The following is a 21,030-nucleotide window of genomic DNA, read 5'->3' as shown; positions in this document are numbered from 1 at the left end:
GTACCTGTGGAATGCCCTCTCACTGCCCTCCTCTGTCTGCAGGAAGCTTATGGACAAGCAAACTTTCTGCTCTTCCCAAGCTGCCAGTAATGTTTCCCGCTATGCAGCTGCTGTTTATAAAAAAGGTAAGTTTCTTTTGCTTTACCCTCCCATCAGGGAAATATACTCATTTCAGTGTTAAGATGAGACCTATTTTTGAGTTTTGTTTTGGCCTAGGTTTTAATTGACTGATGGGTTCTTTAAAGAAAGGAAAATTTTCCCTTATCAGTGTCCCCAGGAGTCCTTGAGTAGGTCTAGAAAAATTGCAAATATCATGTAAGAACACCCTGGGTTTGTAGGTGCCTCAAGAATCTTAACAGTTCATGGTGGCCTGAAATAATATGTACTTGTAGCATGAAATTATCATTATTATTTATATTGCTTTCTTAATCTAATTTTGTCTGTCTCATTTACCTGTTCTGCACTTTTTGTCCCTCTCTTGACTGCCCAGGCCATCACAGAGTTTTGGTCTGGTGGTCATTTGAAATGACAACAGGTAGATTGTTTTCAGTGATGACAATTCTACTAGGGGTCTTGTGGACTATGGGTCAGGCCTGTGCCAGAATGTGGCTCTCTACAAGATCTGGTTTCAACACAAAAGACAAAATAACAGAAACAAATCTTGGTCTTTTATATTCCCTTGAAATCCTGAGCACTGGACGAATTTTTCACTTCAATCCTTTTTTACGTTTTGCTGTATTAAATATTTATGTTTAATTGAAGCTGTGGCTTTACAGAGACAGCGAGATAATGAAAAGTTGTGTCCTTGTGCAGTGGAAAAAATCAATTTTAACCAACATTAATTCTCTTTTTCAGGTGAACTTCACTTGACTCCACTACATGGAATTCTTCAGCTGAGGCCAAGTTTCACCTACTTGGACAAGGCTGATGCAAAACACCGAGAAAGAGAAGCTGCTAATGAAGGTAAATTCTCCACAATTATGTTTTCTTAGGGGAGGTGAGATACAAGTTCTCTCTATAATGTGACTGGTAAGAGTCATTCTGTTCTGAAGGTGTTTAACAACACAGTCATTATTATGCCATTTCTTAGATTGTTTCACTGATTTGGGTTTTTTTACCTAAATGCTTTTATGAGCACGGTGTGGGGGATTGGCAGAGGGATGGGAGGTGCTGGGTAGTGACAAAGGGTGGTGGTGGGGACTATGTCCCCACTGCCACGGGGAAGGTCATGGCAGCAGGATGTGCTATCACAGGAGCAGTGTGGTGCTGTCATACATGGCAGTTTGGCAGGCTGGGGTTGACCCATGTGTGTGCCCCCAGACTGGCTTTGGCTCTTTCACAGCAGTGGTGTGTTTATTTTTGTGTTTTCTGGCAGGTGGTGATTCATCCCAGGATGAAGCTGAAGATGATGTTAAGCAAATTACTGTATGTCCACATTTTCCTTTCTATGCTGGTTCATACAACAGTTCACAAGAAAGCTTGACAGTTCAGAGTGAAATGAAAGGACAGCAAACCTCAGCTAGTGCTGCTGACCTGGGCGTGGGTGGGGGAGGCCAGCTGCATTTGCCCTTGTTGCACAGGCATGAAGATGGCACTGAGAGCAAGGGGTGATTCACTGGAGCTGGGGCCCCTAGCTTGATACTGCTACACCAAATCAATAATGCAGATGGGTTTTCTCCAAGGGTTTTAGGGCTGTTCTGAATGATGCCCAAATCTTGTAGGTGCGATTCTCCCGCCCTGAGACTGAGCAAGCTCGGCAGCGACGTGTTCAGTCCTATGAGTTCCTGCAGAAGAGGCAGGCAGAGGAGCACTGGGTTCACCTGCATTATTATGGCTTGAAGGTAGGTGTGTGCTGGTCTGAGGAGGCTGACTGGGCCTGAAGGCTCAGCCAAGTCCAGAACTGTTTTTAAATCTGGGCCCATGGGAATCAGGGAATCATCAAAAGAATAAAGAGGAGCTCTGTAGGCTGGAACAGACCCTGAAGTGCTCTGTATCTCCTGCTGGATAATGCTTTGGGGTCTCCACATTTCAAAACTGAGAGCTGGACAAATATAAAGGACGGGTCTGAGTGTAAGAATCACTTGGGTCTTGGGTTATAAACTAGACTTTTTGAAAGACTTGGGAAACCCATTCAGTCAGGTGTGAGAAATCCTGTTTGGCTGACTTGTGCATGTCTGTCAGGAGGTTGCAAAGGCACAGCAAGGGAGATGTTCCCACATCACATGAGCATCATACAAGGAAGTGAAAGCAGAACATCAGGTAGCAAGGTAGGGAACACGAGTGGTGGAATGATGACAGAGTGGTCATGGTTTGGAAGGAGAAATCCAGCTCTCCAGCATTTTGTATATTTTCAGTATGTGATAATGACTCTTGTTTTTCCCTGCTTCCAGGACAGCCGTTCTGAACACGAGCGCCAGTATTTATTTAGTCAAGGTCATGGCCTTGCTGAAAACACAGAATTAATTAAATCTCCCAGGTAATGGTTTGGTGGTTTTCTACAGAAATGGCATTAATTAGTTGGAATTGTTTTCAGAGTAATAAGCAGGTATAGTCTTTAAAAATCTGCTCCTTGAAAATCCTGTTCATGACAAAAGTTGAATTGTTTAAAAAACACAGAAACAAACTAGCTTTCATCTTACTGAAGTTGCTTTCTTTGTTTCCCTATACCCTTGAGATTAAAACCTCATGTTTTTACTCAGGATTGTAATTTCTTGTATGTTATCACAGCCCTACATTATTTGGACTGTGAATACTGCAAAGGAAAATTAAAACAAAAGCTTCTTCTGGATAATGTAAATTAATACTCTGAAGCCAATAACTTCCATTGTTAGCAAACATTATAAAACTTCCCTTTGTGATTTGTGGGGACAACTGAAACTACTTGAAGGTGTTTGTGTCTGTTTCTTGGTGACTGCAGCTCTGCAGGAGCTTTCCATAATGCAGTCAGTGCTTCCCTGTCACCTGGGACACCCATGGCCCAGTTCATAGTGAAGTGGCAGAGTCTGGCTCTGGTGATGGTGTTGGCAAGTTTTTCTTGTAAATCAGTAAATCAGTGATAGCTGTTCTGAAGAGTCTTTTGGATCTGATTCTTTCTCACAGACGCTGGTAATTGCATGGGTGGGACAGAAATTTTGCTCTTTGCTGGCCTGATTCTCTCTGTCTGTGGGGTTTCACATGACCCTGCTGATGGCTGCCAGAGCACCTGGGTTTAATCTATTTCCTTGTGCAGATCCTCTCTCTTTGGACACCTCTGCTTTACAAAAGAGCTGAGATTCTGGCTCACATTTACTTCATACTCTTAACTTTGGGCAGGTGAATGTCAGTAGCTTTTACTAGTTCTGAGGAGGTGGCACTGGAAGGGAGAGCTCTTTTCAGGCTGGTATTTGTTTTGTAGATTCGCACAAGCAGGTTTACTCTAAGTGAGAAATTACTGTGCTTAAACCTGGCAAGTCTCAAGACAAGCATTTTAAAGAATGTGTTTCCTTTTCTTCTAGTGAATATTTAATGATGCTGATGCCTCCAAGCGTAGAGGAAGAGAAGTAAGTGTTTGTACCTAATGTTCAAAGTCCACATTGGCTGGATTCTCCTTTTCACGGGCTGCAAATCTGTTTATCTGCAGTGAGAAACCAATGGCTCCAAGCAATGTGCTTTCTATGGCCCAGCTGAGAACTTTACCCCTCGCTGATCAGATCAAGATCCTGATGAAGAATGGTTTGTAGCTTTTGTAATACATTTGCGCTTCACTTTGTGACTTGTAGCTGCTCAGATTAGGTGCCTTCCCCTGTATTACCAGTTCTGTCACCCCATTAGACAGGCTGTCTGGCTCTCTGATTCTCTGAGGAATCTAAATCCTAAGCCTTTCCCTGAAAAGAGCAGTGACAGCTCATCTGACTGTTGACACACTTGCCATCAGTTTGCTCTTTGAAAAAATTCTGATTTGATAATAGCTTTCTGGATAGACATTCAGCAAGTATCTTCTGGAATGTGGGGGTCTGAGCATTTACAGCCTGCACTTTGGCACTTTCTGGGAAGTTTTTAATGATACACACTTCATGAGTGTCACCTAGGAATTGTATTTTGTCTCTTTAGAATTACTCTCTGATGAGAGCAAATCCTGAGGATTTTGCCTCAGGAGTGTCCTGCCTTGTCAGGTATCTCTGCTTACAGACACTGCCAAAGATACAGGTTGGATTTTTAAAAATTATTGTTTTAATAATATGTTAATCTGTGACCAGTTCAGCCAGTTGACTCTGTTGTAACACTAGCAGATACTTTCAGAACAGATGATGCCCACAGCACAGCGGGGTAAACCTAAGGCTTTATTTCTTCCCCCAAGATAAATATTTGCCCGTGCACACCCTGAATGCCCGTTCCCGGGTGTGTGGGTGGTGTCTGTGACTCCGTGTTTGCCTTGCAGTGAAGGTGATGCCGTTCGCCAACCTGCTGGGTCTGCTGGGCTCGGGCACCGACGCCACGGCCGTGCTGCGCTGCGTGCAGCAGGTGGCGCTGCTGGTCCAGGGAAACTGGGTGGTGAAGAGGTACGGCCGCCTTTGTCCCCGGCATCCCCCCTGGACCCCTCTGGGACCGCCCCGGCATCCCTCCTGGTCCCCTCCGGTACCCCCCTGCATCCCTCTGGGACCACCCCTGCATCCCTCCGGTATCCTTCCGGGACCCCTCCGGGACCCCTCCGGGACCACTCTGCATCCCTCCTGCATCCCCCCCGGACCGCCCCGGCATCCCTCTGGGACCACCCGGCATCCCTCCGGTACCGCCCTGCATCCCTCTGGGACCACCCCTGCATCCCTCCGGTATCCTTCCGGGACCCCTCTGGGAGCACTCTGCATACCTCTCCTCCGGGACCATGGGCTCTGTGTCCCCCCCTCGTGGCCCCAAACCCCGACTCCCCACTCTTGGGTGACACCTTTGGTTTCGCGTTGTCTGCGTCTCAGTGCAGTCAGCTATTCCATATCCAAAGGATGAAAGGATAATGCCTCAGTACCGGTCCCAAGTGGGATTGTGGCTGAGCAGTGATGTAATCTGTGTTTGCATCTCAGTTGTGGCAGGTTTTTGATGTCTGCACTCATGCTCTTTTGTGAGAGAGCTGTTCTGAGTTCTTCCAGAGATTAATGTCAAATAGAAACACAGAAAATTAAACCAATGTCAGCTGTAGTGTCTTAGCAAAATTCAGTCCTGTAAGGATCTCTGTGCAGTCCTGTTGCTGTTCATCAGTGGATGCTGCTCTTATCAGCTGAAAACTACCCTCAATAAATCAAGCATGGGGGTACTGCATGCACCACATAAATTGGAGTCTGTATCATCTTCCTGTTTGTTAGGATAGAGCATCCTATTGGGAATTGAAATCTAAAATGCAGTATGATTTTTTTATTTTTTTTCACCTGGGTGGAGCCCTGCATGCAGAGATTTCCAGTCTCTGGCATAGCTGTGTTAGGATGAATGGCATCAGCTGCCAGTCCAAGTGTGCCAGCAGGATGTTTCAGCTATTGTGGTACAGGCCTGTGGTAGCAATGTGACCATCTTTTACAGCCACCCTGCTGGCCCTCCTGCTGTTCCAGGAGGAAGCTGGGAGCAAGTTAAAAGACAGTATTTTAGCATTCAGATTGTTCTTGGGTTATAACTGATTCTTTGCTACTGTTCTGAGGAGGATGTGTGGATCTGTAGTGGATGGGGTGTTTGGGCACAGAGCAGCACACATCAGAGCTTTGAACAGAGTGGGGACCCATTTCTTTGGCCTGGTAGGATCAAGATCTTGAACCTGAGTTGCTGTGGGGCTTTGGAGAGCCTGGTAAGACATGTCATCAGCTGTCCCTGCAAGCAGACAAGGACACAGACAGAGTAATGTTGGTCTTGGGGCTGTTGATTCAAGTATGGCATTTTGTAATATTGTTCTGTTAAACTCTTGATTGCTGGGAAGGAAATAAAAAACTCTTGCCTGTACATCAGCATTTTGGCTAAATGCTGCCTTCAAGGCTGCATACCAGGTTAGCCTAAGCACTTCTTAGGATCATTCTGGTCTTGTTTACACGGATCCAAGGGAGGGTAGGCTTTGCAAGAACAAAGCAGAGCTTGTAGCTGTGTTGCACACACCTGCTTGCCACAAGGCTGTGCATTGCTGGTCTAAGCCTTTCTGCACTAGAGTAATTGCAATGGTGTAATTACACCAATGTTAATGCCTTTAATGAAAACCACGCTTTGGTGGACCCCTCTGGGACCGCCCCGGCATCCCTCCTGGTCCCCTCCGGTACCCCCCTGCATCCCTCCGGGACCACTCTGCATCCCTCCTGCATCCCTCCAGGACCGCCCCGGCATCCCTCTGGGACCACCCCTGCCCTGGGACCTCCCTGGCATCCCTCCTGCATCCCTCTGGGACCGCCCCTGCATCCCTCCGGGACCACCCGGCATCCCTCTGGGACCCCTCCGGTACCCCCCTGCATCCCCCCAGGACCGCCCCTGCATCCCCCCGGGACAGCCCCGGCATCCCTCCTGGTCCCCTCCGGTACCCCCCTGCATCCCTCTGGGACCACCCCTGCATCCCTCCGGTATCCTTCCGGGACCCCTCTGGGAGCACTCTGCATCCCTCTCCTCCGGGACCATGGGCTCTGTGTCCCCCCCTCGTGGCCCCAAACCCCGACTCCCCACTCTTGGGTGACACCTTTGGTTTCGCGTTGTCTGCGTCTCAGTGCAGTCAGCTATTCCATATCCAAAGGATGAAAGGATAATGCCTCAGTACCGGTCCCAAGTGGGATTGTGGCTGAGCAGTGATGTAATCTGTGTTTGCATCTCAGTTGTGGCAGGTTTTTGATGTCTGCACTCATGCTCTTTTGTGAGAGAGCTGTTCTGAGTTCTTCCAGAGATTAATGTCAAATAGAAACACAGAAAATTAAACCAATGTCAGCTGTAGTGTCTTAGCAAAATTCAGTCCTGTAAGGATCTCTGTGCAGTCCTGTTGCTGTTCATCAGTGGATGCTGCTCTTATCAGCTGAAAACTACCCTCAATAAATCAAGCATGGGGGTACTGCGTGCACCACATAAATTGGAGTCTGTATCATCTTCCTGTTTGTTAGGATAGAGCATCCTATTGGGAATTGAAATCTAAAATGCAGTATGATTTTTTTATTTTTTTTCACCTGGGTGGAGCCCTGCATGCAGAGATTTCCAGTCTCTGGCATAGCTGTGTTAGGATGAATGGCATCAGCTGCCAGTCCAAGTGTGCCAGCAGGATGTTTCAGCTATTGTGGTACAGGCCTGTGGTAGCAATGTGACCATCTTTTACAGCCACCCTGCTGGCCCTCCTGCTGTTCCAGGAGGAAGCTGGGAGCAAGTTAAAAGACAGTATTTTAGCATTCAGATTGTTCTTGGGTTATAACTGATTCTTTGCTACTGTTCTGAGGAGGATGTGTGGATCTGTAGTGGATGGGGTGTTTGGGCACAGAGCAGCACACATCAGAGCTTTGAACAGAGTGGGGACCCATTTCTTTGGCCTGGTAGGATCAAGATCTTGAACCTGAGTTGCTGTGGGGCTTTGGAGAGCCTGGTAAGACATGTCATCAGCTGTCCCTGCAAGCAGACAAGGACACAGACAGAGTAATGTTGGTCTTGGGGCTGTTGATTCAAGTATGGCATTTTGTAATATTGTTCTGTTAAACTCTTGATTGCTGGGAAGGAAATAAAAAACTCTCTTGCCTGTACATCAGCATTTTGGCTAAATGCTGCCTTCAAGGCTGCATACCAGGTTAGCCTAAGCACTTCTTAGGATCATTCTGGTCTTGTTTACACGGATCCAAGGGAGGGTAGGCTTTGCAAGAACAAAGCAGAGCTTGTAGCTGTGTTGCACACACCTGCTTGCCACAAGGCTGTGCATTGCTGGTCTAAGCCTTTCTGCACTAGAGTAATTGCAATGGTGTAATTACACCAATGTTAATGCCTTTAATGAAAACCACGCTTTGGGTAAAGGTATAATTTAACTGCAGAACAGGGAGGGCATGTTTGTTATGTTAATCTTCACTAATGCTATAATGCTATTCTGGAGTACCTAGTAACTAATTTCTCTTCCTTTTTAATTAACAGTGATGTTCTCTATCCGAAAGATACTTCTAGTCCCCATAGTGGAGTTCCTGCAGAAGTGCTCTGTAGAGGGAGAGATTTTGTTGTAAGTATAAAAGTGTTTGTTGCTTCTAAAGGAAAACACAGGTGAAGCTTGCCTGGGAGGCCACAGCATTGCTAAACTCTGCTGCTCCACTGCAGTGAGGTGTTTCCTCCAAGGAAGTTGTTTGTGCTTTAATCCTGAAGGTGTTGTTACAAGTCTGCTGTGGGAGTGTTGGTGTAGGCTCACGTTGTGTCTGCCTGGCAGGTTCAGATCATCTGTCATTAGCAGCATTCATCCCTTTCTAACACATGCTGTACAGCACTATCACATTGCCCCCACGACGTGGGGCTTGCAGAACAGCCAGGACTGGATAATGAAGTGCTTGTTTCTCCAGCTCTATTTCCATGGGCTCAGGACAGAGGGCTCAGGAGGGCAGTGTGGGTAAGCCTTGTGCTCCCTGAGCATGCACTGTTGATCTTTAAAAAGGACTTTATTCCCTAGGGCTGCTAATCAGTGAAAGGACTTTGTTCCCAGGCACCTTTTGTGAGCAGTAGCTGCACATGGAAGTTGAAATGAATATGGGTCTTGTAAACACACACATAACCACAGCAAAAAGGAACAACCTCTGCATTGTGTTTATTTTCACTAACCATGGAAAGAATTAAGGTCCTAAGTGGTTCCTAAGTTCATAATCAGTTTATGGCTTCCGCCCCACCAGAGCAAATCTGATGAGTGCACAGCTCTCATTTGTTTCAGTTAGACCTGACTGTTTTTGCAGAGTTTGTTCATGAGGTTTAGCTCTGAACAGGAGAATGCTGTGCAAGAGACTTCAAGGGTATTACAGTACTACTGCAAGATCAAACTGATGGTGATTGAAACTGGCTTTTCCTTGTCTCTTGATGTCTGCCCAAGACACTGCCATATGGAGACCTGGATTCAGGTGTGACCCAGTGACATAAGTGTTTAGGACACAGCAGATTAGGTGACACGTCCTGTGTAAAGTTCAGAGACCAGAATTATTGTGCTCAGTTAAGTAAGGGATACTGTTTTAATATTTAAGATGAAAAGATACATTATTTTCATTTGGATTATGTCAGATATACCTTCCATGAGAAATGGATCTGTGTTGATCTTAAAGGCAAATAATTTGCTGATTAATACTACAAGAAGGAAAAAGTTTAAGTGTTAGAAAATAGCCAGAAATATTGATCCCTTCTTTCAGACAAAGAGAAGTGTGTGGTTTTAAGATTCAGAAATAGTATTTAATGCTGTATGTCATCTGTGGAGAAAATGTGTTCTAGCTTAAAAAGTGAACTTTATTTCTCTAATTTGTGCAAAGTAATTAACAAGTTTAAAAAACATTTATGGACTTCTTGTGCTTTAAAACAGAAATTCCCTGTGCCCTAAAGTGAATGGATTGGGTCTGTGTGTTTGTGGGCAGAGAGAAGCTGAATGGGAGAGAAGGATGCATGGATGATGTTGTAGGCCAGGAAGAAATTGTCAGTAATGAGATTTTGGATTCTTAACAACATTATTAATACACAGAGACAAAAAGAGGTTGTAGCTTATTTAAATGGAGACAAGAAGAAATGAAAGGTCATGTTCAGTGCTGTGCCCACGTCCTGTCAGGCTGCCCTCAGCAGCTGCTTCTCAGGAGCTGCTGTGCAGAGCAGCTGGCTGTGCCCTGCCTGTGTGTGAGTGGCAGGACATCTTGGCATAACTGTAAGTGACTGTGATGGGATGAAGAAGGGAACAGGCACTTTGTAGGGGCTCTGTGCTGCTGGAGGGCAGCTGCCACCAGCCTGCACAGGCCCCTGTGTGAGAGTGCATGGAGAGTGGCTCTAGGCTGATGATGAGGTATGTGAGAAGTGACTTCTGGGGTCCCAGCATCACTGCAGTGGTTTTGTTGGGGTTTATTTTTTGTTCTGAAACTCAATGGAGTTTGAGTTCAAGAGATTCTCATAGCTGTTGTAGTCATAGGTTTGCCAAGGCACACCATGGACTCTCAAAGCTTTTGGGCCTGTGTTCATGACTGAGGACAAAAGGAGCCAGAAGATGTTTTTCCCCTAGGTGGCTGAGAATCACTTACTTCTACTTTCTTGTAAGGAATGGGGGTTCTATTTTTGTGGTAACATCATTGAACAGGGTCATTGCTACAACTTCAGTAAAGCTACTGCTACATGCAGTTGTTAGATTTTCCTCTTTTGTTCCCTTCCCAGATGTGGAAGTTCACACAGGACCGCTGGGTTGTGAGAAAGGAAGTAGCAGCAGTTACAAAAGTGAGTGGATTCCTTTTCTTCCTAAATCCAAAGGTGGTGATAAGTTGGCCAAATGTTGGGCATTGTGTGGGTGTGGATAGTGGGTGCTGCTGTGAGTCTTTCCTCTCACAGTGCCTGCTCTGCTCTCCATCTGGAGCAGGTATAGATAATACTCTTTCTAGAGAAAAACATTCTGAGCAGCTCCCACGAGTTCCCACAGCTCCAGACTGGCCTTGCAGCTGAGCCACTGGAATGCATCATGTCCTCTCCTGTGTTTCAGTGGAAAGCTGGCACAGTTTGAATTGAGCTGACTGAAGGTGCTTACACAGCCCACAAAAGCTGCTCTGCTTTGGGTGTCTGAAGAGCAACTCTTCTGTTGGCACTTGCCAGTTATAATATTAAGAACTTCAAAGCAACTCAGGCACCTGAACATTCTGTTAAAAGTGGCAAGTGAATGAGAAACATTAAGTCAAAAGGACAAACCCCAAATTCTTTAAATGCACTAAAATGATAAAACAGGAATCAGTTTATGCATAGACCATCTATTTTTGGAGTGTCAGAACCAGTGGTGCATAAAAGCTGGGCATGTGTAGGTGCAGCATGTCTGGCCTGCAGCTCTAAAATAAAATTAACATTGTAGAATATGCTTCTCTTCCCCACAGAACCTTTTCATCTCAGTTTGGAAACTCCCTTTTCTTTGCAAGACATGCCATGAGCTATTTGACTCTGGGGTGATTAATCACCACGGCTCTCTGAAGTCCTGGGCTTTTAACAGTGTGTGAAAGTGTTGTGCTGCAGAGCAGGATGAGTATCTGTGACTGAGCTGGGTGTGTGCCCACAGAGGTGCTCCATGCACACCAGATCAGCCCAGCTCTCCTGTCTCATGCTCACTGCTGCATCTGCCCTCTGTAAACTGACCTCCATCTTATTTATGCTTTTTCTTTTAGCTCTGTCCAGAAGATGTGAAAGACTTCCTAGAGCACATGTCTGTGGCCAGGATAAACAAAGGCTGGGAGTTCATGCTCCCTTACGACGAAGATTTTGTTAAGAAGCATCCAGATATAGTTCAGAGGCAACAGATGCTGTGGATGGGCATTCAGGCCAAGTAAATAGTTTACTGTATTTTGGGGAATAAGCTGAAACAAAGAACTGTTTGGTACAAGGGTTCTGTAGACACTGATAGATAACCTGGTCTGTGTTGCCTCCAAGTTTCTCCTTCACAGAGCCTGGGCACTGGTGTGGTGGGAGGGGTTACTGCATCACTCAAATCATTCCTGGTTCTTGGCTCCCTGGAGAGATGGAATGTTCTAGCTAATGGCTAAAGCTGGCATGGCTGCATGCAGGCATAACAGCTGAAACTGTCCTGGAATATTGTGTCTTTGTCTTTCAGATTAGAAAAGGTCTATAATCTCTTAAAGGAGCACTTGACACCAAAGAAACAAGAGGCACAATCAGGTAAATGGAACTGTGCTTGGATGTGCTGAAGCACTTGCATGTATTCATCTGCCCATCCATATTCCTGAGTGGTGTTTTGGAGTTCCTCTCTGATTTTGAATGTTGTGGTGGAGACTGGTTTTGTTTAATGTATTTTCTTTCTTACTATTTCCTCTGGAATATTTAAGACAGATCTTGGTCTGTACTAATGTCACTGAAGTTGGGGTGACACCAGCTCCTTGTGGCAGGGCCAGGAGGAGTCTGTGGCCCTGGGGACTCGCTGTTTGACACTGTGAAATCAGCTGGTTCTCTTACCCACTTGCTCATTTAAGGCAGCTTGTGGGGTGTAACCAGCTCCTGAAGAGAGGACAGACAGAGCCAGTGCACAAATAATTCTCACCTCTCAATTTAATGTTAACGCAATTTAATGTGAATGAGGTGATTTTTTTACTTCCCTGATTTTCAGTAGGCTCTCTGGTGTGGTTGAGGGCCAAGCAATTACTGGAGAATGTAATGGCAGGAGGTGTAAGGAGGTGTGAAGTGGTCTGGTTTTGACATCCTTCTCCACTATGGACACCAGTGAGAGTATTGAAGTAGCTGCTCCAAAATCCTAAAAGATTGTGAAAACTTGAGATCCCAGACACTGGAGCAGTTGAGGAGTGTAAGAGAGCTGACAAAGGAGCATATGAATCCATTTCAATACCCTGTGTCTGATCTGCTCAGAAGGATTAGGAGTTGGGTTATTTGGAGAGGATTAGTGAGTCTAACAGCAGAGAAGGTAACAGCATGTGTGCTGGGCATGCCTTTGCCTCAAACACTGCACTCCCTGCTTTGGCAAGGACTGGGTTCCTCTGCTGCCAACACACCCCTTCCTTTCACCTTTGGATGGCTGGGCATGGAGAGGGGAAGAAGGGCAGGATTCCATGGGAAAGAACTCCTTCCTGTGCCTTTCTCCCCATTGCTGGGTATTAACACTGGGCAGAGGGTCTGAGCCTCTCCTGCTGTGCACCCTGTGCTGCAGGTTCAGGTTCACTGTTAACCCTTCCACACTCCTCCCTGGACCTGGTGACATCCTGGTGCTGCCTCTGGCAGGGGCTGCTCCAGGCCCCACCAAGTGATTTTTTACTTCCCTGATTTGCAGTAGGCCCTCTGGTGTGGTTGAGGGCCAAGCAATTACTGGAGAATGTAATGGCAGGGGGTGTAAGGAGGTGTGAAGCTGTCTGGTTTTGACATCCTTCTCCACTATGGACACCAGTGAGAGTATTGAAGTAGCTGCTCCAAAATCCTAAAAGATTGTGAAAACTTGAGATCCCAGACACTGGAGCAGTTGAGGAGTGTAAGAGAGCTGACAAAGGAGCATATGAATCCATTTCAATACCCTGTGTCTGATCTGCTCAGAAGGATTAGGAGTTGGGTTATTTGGAGAGGATTAGTGAGTCTAACAGCAGAGAAGGTAACAGCATGTGTGCTGGGCATGCCTTTGCCTCAAACACTGCACTCCCTGCTTTGGCAAGGACTGGGTTCCTCTGCTGCCAACACACCCCTTCCTTTCACCTTTGGATGGCTGGGCATGGAGAGGGGAAGAAGGGCAGGATTCCATGGGAAAGAACTCCTTCCTGTGCCTTTCTCCCTATTGCTGGGTATTAACACTGGGCAGAGGGTCTGAGCCTCTCCTGCTGTGCACCCTGTGCTGCAGGTTCAGGTTCACTGTTAACCCTTCCACACTCCTCCCTGGACCTGGTGACATCCTGGTGCTGCCTCTGGCAGGGGCTGCTCCAGGCCCCACCAGCCACTAGAGACTCTAAAAGACAAAAAGAAGAGTTGTTGGACAAAGAAGTATTTGGGTCACAAGCAGGATGCGTGAGCAGTTTGTATCCTGGTTTCCTGAATTGTGGAAAAGGCCCTGGTGATTGAACAAACACACTTTGCTTCAGATTCCTTGACTGGAACACTCTTCCCCAAGCCCTTGGCTTTAGATATACAAACATTTTTTTTGCCCTCAAAAATCCAGCAAAACCCCCAAAAGCTAATGTAAAATCTAATCAACAGACTGGGTTTATGCCTTAGATTTCCTAAGCAGGTGATGTTTCCCGGTTCTATTTCACTATGAGCCCTGCTGAGATTTATGGTACCTTTTGTTTCTTGTCAGCTCATCCGTTGCTGGTTTCTGGGGAGCAAAGGGTCAACATGGCTAAAGCAAAAGTCAAGCAGAACTATGGGCAGCTGGAGAAGGAGTTGCAGAGGCAGAAGGCAGAGATGAAATCAAGCGACAGCTCGGCCAAGCCGGATGTTCCCAACATCCGCATCAAAGAGGAGCCTGTGGGTGAGGAGGAGCCCATGGACACCTCGGCCCACGAGGGCCTCAACAACGGGCTGGTGAACGGCCTGCACCCAGCCCAGGGCTCCTTGGAGCCTGTGAATGGCCACCTGCCCGGGGGCTGCATCGACAGGGTCGCCCAGGAACTCAAGGCCTTTGTGTCCTCCACGTTTAAGAAACAGTTTGTACTCACCCTGAGTGAGCTTAAACGGTTATTTAACCTTCACTTAGCCAGTCTGCCTCCAGGACATACCTTGTTCAGTGGCATTTCTGACAAAATGTTACAGGACATGGTGTTGGACACTGGCTGCAAACAGATTTTGGTGCCTGTAAGTATGGTTTTCCTTTGGTGAGCTTTGGGGGAGGGATGGGGGCAGGGGGGGCAGTTAAACATCTGAGATGTGAAATATTTGTGTCCTGTGCTGATGCACCAGAGGCACAGATGTGCTCAGAGTACCTGTCTGATACTGGACATGTTGAAGCTGCTGGAATTCTGTCTGGGGTCCTGCACTCTGCCCTGTTGTCCTTGGGACTCCATTTCCACATCCAAGGTGTTGGGCCACAGTGATTTGCTGTCCCAGCTTGCTCCTGTTAACATGATCTAAGGCAGTCCCAGATTCCCATCAGCTCTCCTGGAATTGCACAAGCTCCTTCCCTCGGGGACAGGGACCCAGCTGGGAGAGAAAAGGTGACATTGACTGCCTGGGAGCAGCAGGGCACACCCAGCAGAGCCTCTGGGAAGTGACAGAGCCCATCTGCAGCAGGTTGCCTTGGCCTGTGTCCTCCTAGGCTGTGCAGAGGTGTCTGTTTCTTTGTCTGTGTGGAAACAACGTGGGTGATTGCGTGAGACAGAGCAGGGCTGGCAGACACTGGATTGCTCAGGAGAGCAAAGGGAATCTGGCATCATGGGAAAGAGCCTAAAAGGAAATTAATTTACAAGACATCTGGCACTGCTGATTGGGTTACAACCAGAAGGAGCTTGGGAGCAGCTGCCTTTGGGGAGAGAGGAGAAGGAACATGTGAAGTGCTCCAAAGAGCAGGAAGCAGGAGGGCTGGGAGAGCCTGGAGCATGGGAGCTGCTGGGGGCAGCAGGAACGTGTTCAGTCGTGTGCAAAGTACATGTTGTGGCACCTGGGAACCAAGGAACAGCCTGGAAATGTCACTAGGGAGAGCACCAGTTGTGCTTTCTGCTTTCTCCCCTGGCAGTTTCCAGGTCCTGGGGTGGTGCTGGCCTGGAACTGTCTCAGTGCTGGCTGGGCTCTGCCTGCACCTGGTGTCATGTGTGCCTCTGCCATGCTGATGGTAAACAGCTGAGGTCACTCTGTTCCTTGGGACTGGGGCTTGTTTGCTTTGGGAATTTGGGGATTTTGAAAATCCACAAGGGAAGTGAAAGGGAGATCATTTGTCTTTTCAAAATGCAAAATAAAATCCTGCTGAAGAGAGGTGGTTAGGAACTTCCTTCTATGTGGAAAACCCTGTCACAGGAGACCTGCAGAGGTGCAGAAGTGGTCCCTGGAATGTCTCCTGAGAATGTTGCAAGTTTTAGATCTGCTGACTGAGAATTTACTGCAGTACTTGAGCTCTTGTGTATGAGCCTGTACTGCTGGCAGCAATGTAAATCACTGCCCCTGAGCCTCCCCTGATGCTCTGTGCAGATGGCAAAGGTGCTGGGGCTGGGTTTGCTCTTTGCATGGGCTCAGGCACTTTGGTGTTTCTTGATTGTTCCCTTGGACAATTTTGTCAGAACCCAGCAAGGGCTCCTGAGCTCAGGGAAAGCCTGCAGGGCTGTTCAGCGTGGGATTTCATAGTTACTCTTTAGTTTTCTGTAATTGGAAGTGCTTTGGTGATAAAAATCAATGATCTGAGGTAATTAAAATTATGTTCTTTGGCGGATGAAGACACTCTTGGCTTGACTGCTTACCTATTATAGAAAACATGTGGCTGAAAATGGCAATTGAGACCTTAGCAGGGGAATGCAGGATCTGTGACAGAGCTGACCAACAGCCCCCAGGGTGAGAGATAAACAGCACTGTGGGGAGCCAGGAGAGGCCACTGCAGCTGGGGATGCTGCAGGGTGCTGTGCTTGCTGGCCCTCAGCAAGTGTGAGGGAAAAGCACAGTCAGGAAAGAGCAAATCCTGGTGCTGCCATGGGAGAGGGTGAGGAGAGGGGACAGACAGAGGAGAGGAGCCCTGGGCAGGCAGGACTCAGTGCCTGTGCCCTGAGCTCAGCCACTCTCCCAGCCTTGGGAAGTGTCTGTGCAGGACTCTGGCTCCTGAGGACCTACACCCATTTCCTGCAGACTGGGGGTGGCTGGAGTGGCAAGGTTCTGCCCAAAACTTGGGGATATTTTTGCTGCCTCAGGAAATGATGTAACTGTTGGTGTGACCTGCCTGAAGGAGGGGAGTGCAGCCCTGCACCCACAGAGAGCCCTGCAGGCTGGTGCCAGTGCCAGCCTCCCTGAGAGGTGAGATCAACAGTTTACCTTCAGGATTTCTCCAGCTGATAAGTTTTTTTCTGGCACTCTCAGCCCTTCCATCTGGTGTAGCTATAACTGAGGCTGCCTGGCAGTGGCTCAGTGCTTGAGTGAGAACTTCCAGAGCCCAGGGCTCCTCCCTGAGAGCTCCATTTGAACGTGGCAGCCCTGGGACCTGGGGCAGCGTGGAGTTCACCTCCCAAGAGCCCTGCTCTTGCTCCAGGAGCTTAGAGCAGGAAGGGGCACAGGACAAATATTTTAAAAAGGATTTTAGGCTAGCAGAGAACTGTATCAAGGTGAGGCTGGGGAGATCAAGGTGACATAAACCAGCAAAGGGACAGCAGATGGCACGGCAGTGAACTGTTTGTGCTGTGTGTCTCTCTGCAGAATCCCTGATGGCATTTCCCACTCCCAGGCCAGGCTGTGTGACAGGAGCAAGCAGGCAGGGAGCTGTTGGCTTGCAGCAGTTTGCTGAGAAGGCTGGCTGGGAGGAGGAGATTCTGTGCATTTTTCTTCCCAAGTATTGTGTTTGTTTGGAAGTGTTTCCTCACAGAATGGCTGGATAAACACAGCTGTGCTTCAGCCCTGTGGCTGAGGCAGGAGCAGTTTGCACTCTGGGGCTGTGCTCACTTGTCCAGCCCAGCAGGTTGTGCCTGGGTGCTCCCAGTGCCCTGCTGCACTTTGCCATTCCTGCTGTAGCTGTTGTGTGGAGGGAAGCTGGAGTATTTGATTTTATCTCTGCTGAAAACCTACAAGAGAGATTATTCCTCAAAAGCAAGTGTCCTTATGGGAGGAGAATTATGTCAGGTGCTGTGAGCCTAGTCAACCTGAATCCTGGCTCTAAACCAAGTGTAAAACCTTGTTATATCCCAGGCATTTGGACTAACCTGAAAGTCAAAGCTGCTAATCCCAGCAGGCAGCTCCCACTGGACAAAACCCTTCCCCTTTGCAATAAGATCAGAGGCAGAGCATGAAAGGAAATGCTGATCTTTCCACTCTGTGATGCACAAGTCTTTTGGCTGGTGAGGGAGGCTGGGAAGAAAGGTTTGGCTTGTACCAGCAGCCAGGATTGAGGGATGCTGGAACAATTGGGACTGGCTTGTTAGCTTTTCATAGATGATTGATTTAGGTCATCTGGGCGGTTAGCAAGGAATAAATTGTTAGTGACAGACAGGAAGAGACATGTCAGGAGTGAAGGCATATTCCAGCAGTGCTCGTTAGTCACTGCTCCAAGGGGAAATGTTAAGGCAAATGGATGGAATTTTATTTTTTTTAGGGGGAGAGGCAGTTGTGCTCCTTCCTGTCTGCAGGGGTGTGAGGCTTCTGCCTCAGAAAAAATGAATGTGTTTCTCTAGCTTGGCACATGGGGGGAAAACAAAACATGCAAAACCACTGTCACTTCTGGAGCTTGAAATGAGCAAATAGCTGGCTCAGTGTCCCTCAGTGTCCAGTCTTCTGGGTCCTGTAGTCTGCCCCAAAACAGAGATGGCAATACAGCAGAACTCCTCCTTGTCAGTGATGCTCATTTGGGATTAGTGAAGCAGATAACTGCAGGATGGAGTCTGAATCTGTAAAACCTGCCACTGTAAAGGTAAAAACCTCCAGAAAGACCATGGAATGCACTTGGTGCTCTCAGCTGTGCTGGATGGTCTGGAAGCAAACACTGCTGACAGGGAAAACCTACAGATACCTTGCCATGGGACAGCATCAAGGTCCAAGCCCTGGGTTTGTTCTGGTACATGTTGGTCAACTCCCCACCATGGGAAGCTGTCCCCATGCACAGTTCATGGGATTCCAGTATGTCCAGCAGTTCCCCTGAAAGCCCAGCTGTGGTTGGTGTGTGACAGATGTGGCACCAGTGCCCTGTGCAGGGTGTCCCACCCTGAGCAGAGCCATCAGTCAAACCTGGGCACGTTGAGACACCTCAGGGTGCCATGGTGCTCACCCCATTCCCCAGGGGTGACACAGGCCATGTTTCTGCTCTGTCACTGGGGCTGTGAGAAGCTGCTGAGCAGGCCCAGGGCTGCCAGAGCCAAGGCACCTCCTCCAGTGTGGGGTGGGACAGCAACTGGGGTTTTTCAGCAGTTATTATTCCATGGCAGCCAGGGTTTTGATTCAGTAATGGGTGTCCAGGGATACAGTATCATGGAATCATTAAGCAGAACTCATTAAATAGCTGGTTATTTTTAACAGCCTCTTGTTCTCAGTTTCCTCCACAGACTGCTGCCTCACCAGATGAACTAAAGGTCTATGCACTTTGGGAAGCTGGTGACACTTACGATCAGGTAAAGATAAAATAATTGACATTCCCCATATTTTTATTGAGTGTTTGGCATTGTTTGCATCCATGTTTCTGGAACTGGTACAGCAGATAATTTTCCTCTTTCTCTATTGGTGTTTTTAACACCAACCTGTTTCCAGCTGAAAGGAAGCTGATAACATGTTGGTGATCATGTCAGTAATGATCTCAGTGGCTATTTCTGAACCTGTGAGAAGAAAGGATTCTCCAGTGCAGGCCAGGATCCAGTCCAAGGTTTTTTCCTTTTGAATGCAGTGCAACACTAACCAGAGATTACAAGGTGTATCTGTTGTATCTGTTTATTATACTTAAGAGTAGGAAATGCTTGCAGCACAGTGAGCATCTGCTGAGTGCTAACTGCTGTCAGAATGAAGGAGGTGGAAGGGCAGGTGCCCAATGACCTGTGGAGGGGCAGTGCAGTTCCTAGCTCCATGAACCCAGTGCATTTCTATAGGAAAGAGGCAAGAACAAGCCAACCTCTTTCCTGGAGTGATGTGAGCTCCCATGCAAGCATTTGAGAGGAATACATTCCATCTTCAGTGTGTTTTTGTACCTTTGGGGTGCCCCAGGTCACAGAACAGGTGCAGGTGTGGCCACAAGGTCTGGAGGGACCCCTGTAGAGCCCTTGGAGGATGAGGAATATATGGAATGAACAGGAACATATGGGGTGGTTTCAGGATTATGAAGCAAGAATCCTCTGATGTAGTTCAGGGAATGTTTTGTACAGACTGAGGCACGTGCAGTTTTGATAGAAAGACAGGAATAATTGTTCTCTGTGTACTTACAGTACATTTTCTTTTAAAGCATCGCCAAGTTTTGCTTGAAATCTTTTCGAAAAACTACCGGGTGCGCAGGAATGTCATCCAGACCCAGCTGAGCCAGGAGTGTGGGGAGGATCTCAACAAGCAGGAGGTGGATAGGGTTTTAAAGGTAAGCTTCTGTTCACCTTGGGTTTGATCCAATTAATACATGAGTTTTAATGCTTGATTTGAGCAAAGGATTATATTTTACCTTGAACTGACAAATGATAAGGATGATAGAACAGTTGTTGTTGGAATATGGACAAAGCCTGTTTCAGCTTGTTTTCTTAAAAATGCACTTGTCTCACTCTATCTTCTTTCCCTCCAAGCAGCAATGGCTCACACATTATTTTGTATTATTGCAACAAATCTCTCTGTCATCTTGGAGCAGCAGAGAATAGAGTGTAGTGAACGTGATACTTGAGTTCTTTTTAAATAATGCAGAATTAAACATTAAGGAGGTGGGAGGGCTCTGCCCAGTGCTCTGAGCTAGCAGCTGACTGCTGCTGGTTAGTGCTGAAGAACACAAGTGCCACATGTTCAGAAGGAAGTGGATTTTATTCTCTAGCAGGATGTGCAGCTTTGCACAGAGCAAAACCCTGGCCAAAACCAGCAGGCAGAGTAGTAGTTAACACATCTCATTGTAAATGTTTATTTAAGTCCTTTCATCTCTCTTTGAAGATGTACCATCTACTTGCTCAAGAAGTTTAAGGTATAAAGTACAGACCACACAGGCCATGACTTTAAAAGAGATGCAGGATGGCCAAGCAGAAAGGTGCCAACTAAAATAATACTTTAATCATTGTGGCTGAGCCTTTGCTCACTGTCACCCACTTCAATAAGACAAGTGCTTAAGTACTTTATTACATTGTGATCTGCAAATGAATAATGGCATCTTTGCAGAGCTACAGATCTGTTGCTGTGATAATAAGCAAACTGGTCTTGCTTGAAAGAACCTGGTCGTCTTAGCAGTAAAATAAGCTCAGACATTTCTGCCTGCTAGACAATATTTCCTTTGGCTCCCTGTGCTGGGGGATTTGTCAGCGACTACATGAGCTCAAGTGTCAGCCCTCCTGGAACATCTAGACAATGTACTGGCATTAGTTTTTCATGATGCTGTTGCTATTTAACAGATAACCTATTTCTAGTAAAAATACTTTCCCCTAAGTGATCAGGCACTGTTTTTATGTAAGTCAGTAAGTCAGCTGGTGACCAGCCTTGTGTTGTGGCAGGCTTTATTGCCTTGAATACATTTGTCACAGGACTAGGGAAAATTACCTTTGTTTCTGAAATAAAATTTAGAAGTAGGATTTAATGAAATGGGAAGATTCTCTGGCTTCTTTA

At 47.1% G+C, this 21,030-nt stretch overlaps 1 protein-coding gene across 2 annotated transcripts in view; it reads left to right on the top strand.

Moving 5' to 3' along the window:
- Positions 1-21,030, top strand: part of POLR3E (RNA polymerase III subunit E) — a 30,659-nt gene that overhangs the window by 7,799 nt on the left and 1,830 nt on the right. Inside the window, exons 6-20 of one of the 2 annotated variants that reach the window (XR_005630187.1) lie at positions 43-125; positions 856-963; positions 1,376-1,425; positions 1,722-1,841; positions 2,391-2,476; positions 3,495-3,539; positions 3,620-3,711; positions 4,418-4,538; positions 8,086-8,167; positions 10,324-10,383; positions 11,310-11,467; positions 11,753-11,817; positions 13,946-14,442; positions 18,781-18,872; positions 19,691-19,816. Coding sequence is in view for 1 of the 2 variants with exons in the window: in XM_039731992.1 (XP_039587926.1) it covers positions 43-125; positions 856-963; positions 1,376-1,425; positions 1,722-1,841; positions 2,391-2,476; positions 3,495-3,539; positions 3,620-3,711; positions 4,418-4,538; positions 8,086-8,167; positions 10,324-10,383; positions 11,310-11,467; positions 11,753-11,817; positions 13,946-14,442; positions 18,795-18,872; positions 19,691-19,816 (1,771 nt within the window). In the remaining variant the exon portion in view is untranslated. The remainder of the gene's footprint in view (positions 1-42; positions 126-855; positions 964-1,375; positions 1,426-1,721; positions 1,842-2,390; positions 2,477-3,494; positions 3,540-3,619; positions 3,712-4,417; positions 4,539-8,085; positions 8,168-10,323; positions 10,384-11,309; positions 11,468-11,752; positions 11,818-13,945; positions 14,443-18,780; positions 18,873-19,690; positions 19,817-21,030) is intronic. The other variant, XM_039731992.1, reaches the window with a different exon arrangement.

The sequence above is a fragment of the Passer montanus genome, unplaced genomic scaffold (genome assembly GCF_014805655.1).
Source record: "Passer montanus isolate IOZ18808 unplaced genomic scaffold, ASM1480565v1 scaffold8, whole genome shotgun sequence".
In the NCBI taxonomy this organism is placed as follows: Eukaryota; Metazoa; Chordata; class Aves; order Passeriformes; family Passeridae; genus Passer; species Passer montanus.
The sequence above is the reverse complement of the archived record's forward strand: the minus strand, read 5'-3'. Positions and strand labels throughout refer to the sequence as shown.